The 10,108-nt window shown below is 38.6% G+C and overlaps 1 protein-coding gene across 1 annotated transcript in view; it reads left to right on the top strand.

Annotated features, from left to right (window-relative positions):
* Window positions 1-10,108, top strand: part of chuk (component of inhibitor of nuclear factor kappa B kinase complex) — a 19,702-nt gene extending 9,594 nt beyond the window's left edge. The window contains exons 9-22 of the mRNA XM_024285074.2: window positions 1,650-1,757; window positions 1,851-1,986; window positions 2,116-2,310; window positions 2,500-2,602; window positions 2,678-2,801; window positions 5,092-5,243; window positions 5,323-5,384; window positions 5,449-5,558; window positions 5,637-5,686; window positions 5,762-5,867; window positions 5,955-6,102; window positions 6,408-6,544; window positions 7,200-7,299; window positions 8,820-10,108. Of these exons, the coding sequence (XP_024140842.1) occupies window positions 1,650-1,757; window positions 1,851-1,986; window positions 2,116-2,310; window positions 2,500-2,602; window positions 2,678-2,801; window positions 5,092-5,243; window positions 5,323-5,384; window positions 5,449-5,558; window positions 5,637-5,686; window positions 5,762-5,867; window positions 5,955-6,102; window positions 6,408-6,544; window positions 7,200-7,299; window positions 8,820-8,885 (1,597 nt within the window). The 3' untranslated portion in view covers window positions 8,886-10,108. The remainder of the gene's footprint in view (window positions 1-1,649; window positions 1,758-1,850; window positions 1,987-2,115; window positions 2,311-2,499; window positions 2,603-2,677; window positions 2,802-5,091; window positions 5,244-5,322; window positions 5,385-5,448; window positions 5,559-5,636; window positions 5,687-5,761; window positions 5,868-5,954; window positions 6,103-6,407; window positions 6,545-7,199; window positions 7,300-8,819) is intronic.

The following is a 10,108-nucleotide window of genomic DNA, read 5'->3' as shown; positions in this document are numbered from 1 at the left end:
TCGCCCGGATTGGTCTCTACGTCGCCTTCCTCACAATCACTGAAGTACTGATAGGCCTCTGCAGCGAATTCCTCAGCATCACTGTCGTTATCATACTCATCATACTGATAACGTGAGGAGTAGTGATGGCCCGGATTGATCTCTTCTGAGTCGCTTTCGTCAGGGTCGTTGTTGTAGAACTCAACGTCCTGGAAATTGGAATACAGTTCCTTCAGTTCCTCCAGTTCCTGTGGTGATAGTGTGGTAGGGTCAGAGTCCTGGGAGGAGATTTCTGAGGGGGTGGGAGAGTTGGGATTCATGGTGTCTTCTGGTTTCATCAGTTTTCTTGAAATGCGTACTTGGTATCGTTATCCACAACGTGTTATGGGGTTGATTTCCCTGCCTCAGCTCAAGGACTTTTCTCAGGGTCAGAATGATGTCATTCTGCATCAGGCTTTGAAGGAAATGACATCATTACATGCAAAATGACATCACTGGACCTTTCAGTTGAAACAATGATGATGTCGAATGATGTCATTGTCTATGATGTCATCAGTGGATGATGTCATTGTGTATGATGTCATCAGTGGATGATGTCATTGTGTGTGATGTCCTCAACAAACTGATACATGATTGACGGATTTCATCTCATGACAATAGAATTTTATGTAAACTATTTTTTGTCAAAACACATTTTTGTCATGTTGTGTCTCCTGTCAGTCACTTCAGGTTCGTGTTATTTATCTGGTTTTCAGTTTGACATTATCAGGTCATCTGATTTATTAGTTTGATTGCAGAATTCAATCAAACTATTGTTCTTCTGTTTTCTTCTGTACGTTTTTCAGCGATCCGTATCTCCTTCATACTTCATCCAATTTTTGTCATTCAAGTATCAAAATGTTCAGCTTATTGAGGACATTATTGCTCTCTCCTGAAATCTCTTCTGCAACTTGTTGTTTTTCAGCAATTCAACAAAATTGCTGCAACTTTTCCCATTGAAATGCATTGAAAAGCCTCTTCAGTCATTTTCGGTGTTAACTGTATTTCGCCTTATATTTACCATTTCCAAATGTTTTGGTGTGTTTTGAGCAAGAAATATTGAAATAAAACGGCATTTTTGCGGCCAAATTTGGCAAACCTGTCTCTTCCGGGTAAAGAGCTCCGTTTTGGTCACGTGTTGCGTGTGACGTAACCAGGGGTAAACATAGCATGATGGCTTCTCCTTTGCGTGTCGGAGCTAGCGATAGCGGCGATATTTCAAGGTCCACAATTCTGTCTTCAGACTCAGATTGTGGAAACATTTGTTCTGAAAGTGACGCTGATTCAGAGGCGCCGGGTGTTTGTGGTTTGAGGACTGTAAAGCCCTATCAATTAGAATTTGTTTGAATTTACACCATTTTAGGCATTTTTCAGGGTTTTTTACCACTGCAATTTTACAAGTCTCTCTTCTTTTAAGTCTCAGTGCTTATGGTTTTCAACTAACCTGGATTTTTCAGTACACTTGTGTGTTTTTCAATTTCTGTTTTTGTGCAATGTATACACTGCCAGTATTGCTTTCTTCAACAATTCTTTTTTCAAATAGTGATTTGATTTTTCTGCAAAAAAAGGCAATCTATGCCACAAATGCTAATATCAGAAGTGTGTGATTTTATTCTTTGTTCTCTCCTCAGGGCCAGCAAGGTGAAGAATAAAGGTCCAAAGGACATCATGGCTGTAGAGGACCTGAACGGTGAAGTCAAGTTCTCCACTCGCCTCCCCTACCCCAACAACCTCAGCAGGTTAGCTCTTTGATAACTCGTGTTTTCTGTTCGTCCTAGTCAGTTAAATAGATGCTGACAGTGAACTGTGGTGGGTCTCTCTCTCATGTACAGGACTCTGCTGGAGCCCATGGAGACTCTGCTTCAGCTGATGTTAAAGTGGGATCCAGTCCAGAGGGGGGGCAAAGTCAACTCTGACACCAAGAAGCCGATGTGCTTTGAAGTGCTTGAGCAGATCCTCAGCATGAAGGTGAGCTTTCCCATTCATGCACGGTGACTTCTTTGAATGGGAATAATTCAGATTTTGAGAAACCATCTTTAATCCTCACTAAATTCAGTTTTCCCTCTGCTTGTGTTTAAATCGCTGTTGTCTCTGCAGGTGGTCCACATTCTGAACATGACCACCGCTAAGGTCCACTCTTTCCAGCTCACTCCAGACGAGAGTCTCCACAGTCTGCAGAAGAGAATCGAAGGAGAGACCAAGATCGAGGTGGTCAACCAGGAGCTTCTGCACGAGACGGGCGTGTCTCTGGATCCCAGGAAACCTGCCGCACAGTGCGCCTTAGACGGAGTGGTGCGTCCAACTTACACATCTTTGTTTCTTTTTCAGGAAAACAAATAAAATCTGAACAGTTTGATACTCTGAACGAATATCTGTATCTGGAATAGCTCCTTCCTTATTAAACATGTTTAATCAGTAAATTCCATAAAAAGCTCAGTTTTTCCTGAAGTTCTTCCTGACTGATGGCGTTCTGTGTTCCAGAGAGGATGGGATAGCTACGTCGTGTATTTATTTGATAAAAGCCTCACCAAGTATTCTGGCCCCTTCACTGCCAGATGGCTGCCTGAGAAGGTCAACACTATAGGTGAGGTCATCCTCTAAACTGCTGCTGATGGGATCGAACGCCGCAGATGTTTCATTTGTCCAATTTCCTTTGCAGTTCAAGATCCCAAAACACAGCTGCCTCTGGTGGTGCTGAAGAAGGTGTGGGGGGAAGCGGTGAGCTACATCTGCGGCCTGAAGGATGATTACTGCAGACTCTTCCAAGGACAGAGAGCTGCCATGTGAGTGGCAGCAGATGTCTTCAGTTTTCACTGGACCTGAGGACGTTTGAGCGGTTTTCACCCTAAACCAGGGTCGGCAACCTTTAACAGTAAAACAGCCATTTGGGCTCGTTTTCTACTAGAGCTGCTACAAACGATTGTTTTAATAGTCGACTAATCACAGATTAGTTTTTTAGATTAGTCGACTAATCAGGTCATGCGCAAACTGGATGTAAAGCACACATCTTAACCATCATTACCTTTAAACTAACTAAAAATTAGATATAGCATTACCTGCAATAGTGTGAATGCTGTAAGCTGAATTTTGCTGCTGAAGATGCTAGTGCTGATAAATGAAGATGCTGAAATTGATAGCTATAAACGCTGAAGCTGAAACCCTGCTCAAAATTTAGTTGCATTCCAAAATAGCCTAAAAAAACTGAAAAAAATACTAAATTAGCCAAAATAGCTAGCATGTGGCTGAAATATTAACTAAACTCCAAAATAGCATAAAAACATTAATAAATGCCCAAATAGTCCAAAAAGCTATCAGAATGCTGATATAACTTTCCTCATTACTACATTCAGACTACATATATATACCATAACGACTAATCGACTATTAAATTAGCTGTCAACTATTTTAATAGTCGATTAGTCGACTAATCGTGGCAGCTCTATTTTCTACTGATCAAAACCTAGAAGAAGCCGTACAGTCTTACTTTAACCTTTAAGAAATTTGGATTTACATTCATGACCCTCTTTTTTTTATAATAAATGTGAATTATGTCCATTTTTTGGCACAGACAAAAGCAAAAATATAAAAAAGAACCCTAACATCTCTCAAAATGTTTGTTTTTCTTTTTTCCATTTGACAGAAGCTAAAGTAACTTATTTTCAAAATAGAAAATGCTCTGTGCCAAACAGGATCATCTCAGTTCAGCTCTGGGCAGCTATTAACCAATAGTTGTGCAGCATAAGATAATATGTGCTTTTTAACTCATAAAAGATCAAGAGTCACATGTAGATCTGGAGCTGCAGGTGGCAGACTCCTGGTCTAAACATAGGAAGAGAACGATGATATTAAGAACATATTAAGTAACATTATCTGTGCACACAGCATGTCATTTTTGCTTAACAAGAAATCTTAATCTATTGAGAAATCAAAATCTCGAAACAGAGTTCCATACAAGCATTTAAAAGGGGAGAAATAAACTAGATAGCTACAGACAGAAACATGTAAAACAGAAGCTACATGTTATTTTCTTAAAGGGAAATACCACAATACCATTTCAGAGAAGCAGCACAAAACGTTTTTTTTCTTTTAATAAGAGCTGGAAAAGGTTAGGTTTAAAACTACACCTGCAAAAAATAAAAACACTAAAAAAGCAGTCAGCGTATTGGTCCTCGCAGCAAGTCATTTTAATTATCAAGTAATCTTCTAATTACATGTCAAAATCCAGAAACAGAGTTTCAACAAGCACTTAAAAAGTGAAAAATGAGATTAAAAAAGCAACTATCAGAATTACTTTAAATTTATTGTTGCACAACCCAATAAAATTTATTTTTTTGCTAGTTTTAAGCAAACAATTTGTATTTTTGAGTTTTTAAACCTAATTATAGTTAATTTTGAGACAAAAGCTAGTGTTATATGTGGAAATTACTCATTTTAGAACAAAATATGAACTAAATTAAAATACCATCTTAGTACAACTTGGCCCATCTTAATAAATCCTCATAAAATATAAAACTACCACTTAGTCTAAGAGGATAAATCTCAATACTTGTTTCCATAATAATGAACAATGAATATTTAAAAAAGATTAAACCAAAAAATTACAGAGTAATTTTAGGCTTTTTGAGTGTTAAATCAAGTTTTTCTATTGTCAAGAGTCTGGAGTATAAAGATTTTAACTCATTTTAATATTAATTTCCTTATTTCTGGATCCTAGCTCTTAGTGAAACAGAAAATTGAGCTGATTTCAAGAAAAGCCTGGAAAGAGAAGTTAAAACAACTTTAAACCTGCTGAAATATCTGGAGTGTCTAAAGAATGTTCAGGGCGCTGCATTTGTGAAACGTTTACACTAGAAAACACCAACAGAATAATGACAAATGCAGACAACATCCGTTATGGATTCTCAAACACCTTGAATATCTAAACATAAGGTTTTTAATCGTTGGATGTGAATCCACTTTAGCTTTTTTACCCTAAAACACATTTTAACCCTTTAGAAATACTATTCACCAGATCAATAATTTACCTAGCCATGTCTGAGCCCGTCTTCATCCCTCATCCTCGTCCTCCTGCAGGTTGAGCCTCCTGCGCTACAACACCAACCTGACCCGCTGTAAGAACAGCATGTTCGGCTTCTCCCAGCAGCTCAAAGCCAAGCTGGACTTCTTCAAGAGCAGCATTCAGTACGACCTGGAGAAGTACAGCGACCAGATGCACTATGGAATCTGTGAGTGTTTGCTCTGGTTTCTGGAGCGTAGACGAGCTGTTAGAGCCCTGAAACATGTGCGGCTTTTCTCTCCTCAAAGCCTCAGAAAAGATGCTGAAAGCCTGGCAGGAGAACGAGGAGCGAGCGGCTGCTTTTGCACAGGTACCTGGACTCTAAATGACTTCTGAGGAACGGTGAAGTTGTTAAGGAAAGGTTGTTCCTCCAGGTGGCAGAGGTGAGTCATTTGGACGATGAGATCATGGCTCTGCACTCAGAGATCGTGGAGCTTCAGAGGAGTCCGTACGCTCGACGCCAAGGAGACAAGATGGAGCAGCTGTGAGTGGCTGCTTCAAAAAACATCTTTTAAATCATATAAATGATATTTAAAAATTCAAATGACCTTTTTTCTTTCAGAGAAGAAAAAGCGATTGATCTCTACAGACAGCTAAAGTTGAAATGCAAAAGTAAGAAAAGCTTTCAACTTTTTCTAAATTCGTTGATTGAAAAGTTTTTCTCTGACCGGCTTTGGTTTCTCTCAGTACCGGACTCGGATGTGAGAAGTGACAGCTCAGAGATGGTGAAGGCCATCATCCAGACGGTCCAGAACCAGGACAAGGTCCTGAAGGATCTCTACACCCACCTCAGGTGGAAGTCTCAGATGTCTCCCTGCAGCAGCACTTCCAGCTTTAAGCTGCCTCATCCTGATCTGATCTGATCTGATTTCCTCCGCAGTAAAATCCTGATTAGCAAACAGAAGATCATTGACTTGTTCCCACGCATTGAGAAAACCTTGGAGAACATAAAGGATGCCGACAACACGGTGATGCAGATGCAGATCAAGAGACAGAGGGAGTTCTGGCATCTAGTCAAGATCGCCTGTGTAAGCGGCTCTGCATTTCTCATTGTTCTGATCGACGGATTTACCTGCAGAGGTTCACAGGTTCATGTGCAATTCCAGAATCCAGCTTTGCTGATTTTGAAGGGCTGATATTCAGACAAACTAAGATGTTTTATTTCATTTGTCAAAAAATATGAAGGAAGTCAACAGAAATACTAGTCAGAATGTGTTATTGAATACTCTGGGGACATGTGAAGGTCTGTATCCTCCTCCACATGCAACTCTTAATGATCTCCGACTCAGAGTCCATCCATCATCTTCACAGCTGTGGTCCGTCTGTCCTTCAGGCCCAGAACTCGTCACGGAACTCCATCGCCGTCAGTCCGGAGTCGTCTAACCTGCTGCAGGTCTCTCAGTGGTCGCAGTCGGCCCAGCCGGTCAGCTCCCCCCATCCGCTCGTCTCCCTGCCCGGTCCAAACGACAGGTAACTCACTCATGTTTGCACCCAGGGCTCTAAATTAACAAAATGCGGATCTCTAGCCACTTTGGCAGGAGAGACATTGTTCATTCTCTGTTACAGAGTCCCAAACTTACAAAAAATGATTTTTAAGCGTCTACCTTTCTTCCCCATTTGGCTACCGCAAACATCCATCCCAGAATTAGTCCAAAACATTTAATTCTGACTTTATTTTGCGGAATTCGCAGATTTAATCCTCAAATTTGCTGCAGCAGGTGGTGCATTCAGGGACTGCATGGAATTTCTGCACTTATGTGATTTCATGAAGAACTCACTATTGCTGCTTTCAGGTGCTCTGGTGATTTCTAGTATTTGCTCACACTAATCTCAGCCAATACACTCACTTTTTGCTCCATGTCAACAATAACACACTGATCTGTAAGAACACACAATAAGGCAAAACGTTGCACATTTTTCAATATACGGATGTTTTTTTTTCTATGCCTGAAATTCTTGAGGAAAAAAAAGCTTAAAGTAAATATTTTATTGGTGGTTTTTGTTTCTCACAATTTAGATGCTGTCAAATCTTTTCATAACATTGTTTTTTATCTGATTTTTCCTTCTTAATTTGAACTCTGAAAGACAGAAGTGACCCTCACGTCTCTGCATGTCTCCCCCTCAGTGACGCTGCCCCCCGCCTGCTGCAGGAGAACCAGAAGTACCTCAGTCAGCTGACCAGCTTGATGCAGGAGGCTGCTGACGACCAGGCCAAAAGTATAGTGGTGAGTCTGGGATTTACTCACACATGTTTTAGCAAAAACCACAAAGGCAACTCAGTTAACTCAATTTTTCTAAATCCAAGGTTTTGGATTTTTTTTAGACATTCACCAAAATAAAGCACATTTTTCCAGTAGATGAATGGAGGAGATTTAATCCTTTAAATGTGTTTTTTTTTAAATAACTGTACATTAAAAGTAAGTGTTAAAGTTAAAAAAAGAAAAGTAGCACATCCTTTTGTGAGGATCCTGACTACATTACCCATAATGCTCTAACAAACATTTTATCGTTTTGACTTTGTAGTAAAGTTAAAACATTTTGACAGATTTTGGAGCACCATGTAGAACAGACAATCAAAACCGTGTCACAACCAGAATTCATACTTGAGGTGCACCGGGTTATATGGATGTTTCTTTTTTACATTTTTGACCAAATTAAATGATGTTAGGAGGGCCTTATGGCTCAAACGAGTCAATATATTAGCACTTATTTAATTTTGTTTTGTTAGATTTATACTTATATGGGTAACGGCGGAGTATTGAGGCTATTTTACAAGCAAATTTTTTACAACTCATAAATTTACGAGATTTAAAGTCTTAACTGTTAAATTACAAGAAATAAAGTTGTTTATTATGACTTTAAAATTCAGGCTAAATTTATTACTTTCTTTATTATAAATTTATGCTTAAAGTCTTAAATCTGTCACTTTAAAACACGTAAATTTATTACTTTAAAATCTTAAATCAATAACTTTAAGACACTTGAATTTATTACTTTAAAGTCTTAAATCTATGACTTTAAAAAACGTACATTTATGAGAAAAAAGTCATAAATTTACGAGAAAAAACGCCAAAGTTGTGTGTTTTTCTGAACCATTGTCAAAGATGAAAGACGTGAAGCATTTTATTGAACTTTATTTACAGATAGGTGTAAAAAACAAAGAAATTGTGACCCTTTTGGCAACTCAAAATCAAATCATTATTAGTGTAGCCGGCTTTCTGGGGTTCAATGCTGGTAATGTGGAGTTTCACATTTAAACGAATGAGCTCAGAGACATATTTTACCAATTTAAATTTCATAATGTTACTGGCTTTTGTTGGTGGTCCTAATACTCCATCGTAGCGTTACATGAAATAAAATAAATATTTGTTCTTAAATCATCACCAACATTACACAACTGCATTGTCTGCATTGAGACGATTCTTTTTGGTACAGGATGTCTTTTATTTTGAAAAAAATGTCACGTGAACCTCTATCAAAAGGTTTCATATTTAAAAAAAAAAATCAACCGTTTTCTTAAGTTTATGCCATAAACATTTCATTTATATGTATCATAAATGTGAATCAGTCTCATATTTCTGAAGTCACTTTGTCGCTCTTACTGGGTTTTGGTCAAGAGAAGTGTTATTATTCCAGGATGAAGATAAAAGGGTTCAGAGGGTAGTTTTTGGTTTTTATAAAGATCCTATATGTATGTGTGCTAAACAAAAGTCTTATATTAGTTTGTTTCTGTGTTTTTTTTAAGGACCAAGATTGGAGCTGGACGAAATACGAATCTTTATCTACAAAGTTAAAAAAGCGAAATGCATAAAGGCCCTTTTGCCCCCGAACTCCCACTAACACTAAGCAGTGTAAAGTGTCTCTGCAGCTGAGGGGGGTGTTGTTCATGGACCTGGAATATCCTGTAAAACTGATCCTCTTTTGAGGACAAAGAGACGACGGTTGCCGATGTTCGCCCTCTCATCTTCACACAGAGGAAGAGCGAGGGATCAACGATCCTGTTTTGATACCAGAAACTCACCAGCCTTCCTGCTTTCTTTTGATTTGCTGCTCAGTTTTTCTTCATAAATCCAAACTTTCATGGTGAAAACTGTCGGGATCATCCAGCACAAACGTGGGAACCGGTTCCACTTTGACACCACAACAGGAAACAGGAAGTGATCTGGAGGTCAGAGGTGGACTAAAGAGTTGGGGGTGGGGGGGTAATAATCAAGCAAACTGCACTTTGAAACTCCCATGTAGCTTCTTCGTGAAGAGAACGGTTGATTTTACAGAAAAGCGATTAAATTGATGTTTTCCTACAAACATTTGGTTGTTAAAATGTCTGTAAATGTATTGGGGCTTTTAATTTGAAAGTGTTCTATATAACAGGTGGCTGATATATGGCCATGTTTGTACAGTGTTCATACTGTCTGTATATTTTAATTATCGCCATGGTTACGCACAGTTTGTTTCAGTGGATCTTTTAGAAAGAATCCAAACGAGGAAAGCTGTTCAATTAAAGTGTTTTTACCCAAATAAACTTTTTTTTTTTTCATTTTCAGCAGAATGATAATCCGACCTCAGTTTGAATAAATGTGTGTAAATTTGTGTGTTTTCTTTAACACCTTTCAGTTTAGGATTTTAGCTGGAACATCAAATCAGAGGCTCAATCTCAATCCTGTCGCACAAATGTTCTAGTGATGGATGACAGAAAAAAAAAACTGGAGCTGAAGTTTAATGGATGCTCAGTTTTCATCATTTTCAATCTGAAAGTCTTCACTCTTAAGCAGCTGGAGTTTGATTTACTTTAAGTGAAAATCTGCTGCAGTGAATATCAAAGTGGAAGAAATGCCCCGGTGTGATCAAATAAACGAGGGGGAATGTAGTTCTGGAGCATGTTCAGATGTATTTAGGAAATGAAAGTGCAATGACATCTTTTTATTTGTCATTTTGTTTCCTTTACATTTGAGTTTCGTTGTCTCTGAATGTTGAGTTTTTCTGTTGTATGAAGATCAGATGTTTACCTGATAATAAACTCGGTGACCTCGGATA

Source organism: Oryzias melastigma, linkage group LG19 (genome assembly GCF_002922805.2).
Source record: "Oryzias melastigma strain HK-1 linkage group LG19, ASM292280v2, whole genome shotgun sequence".
Classification (NCBI taxonomy): Eukaryota; Metazoa; Chordata; class Actinopteri; order Beloniformes; family Adrianichthyidae; genus Oryzias; species Oryzias melastigma.
Note: the sequence above shows the minus strand (reverse complement) of the source record. Positions and strands in the feature narration are given on the sequence as shown.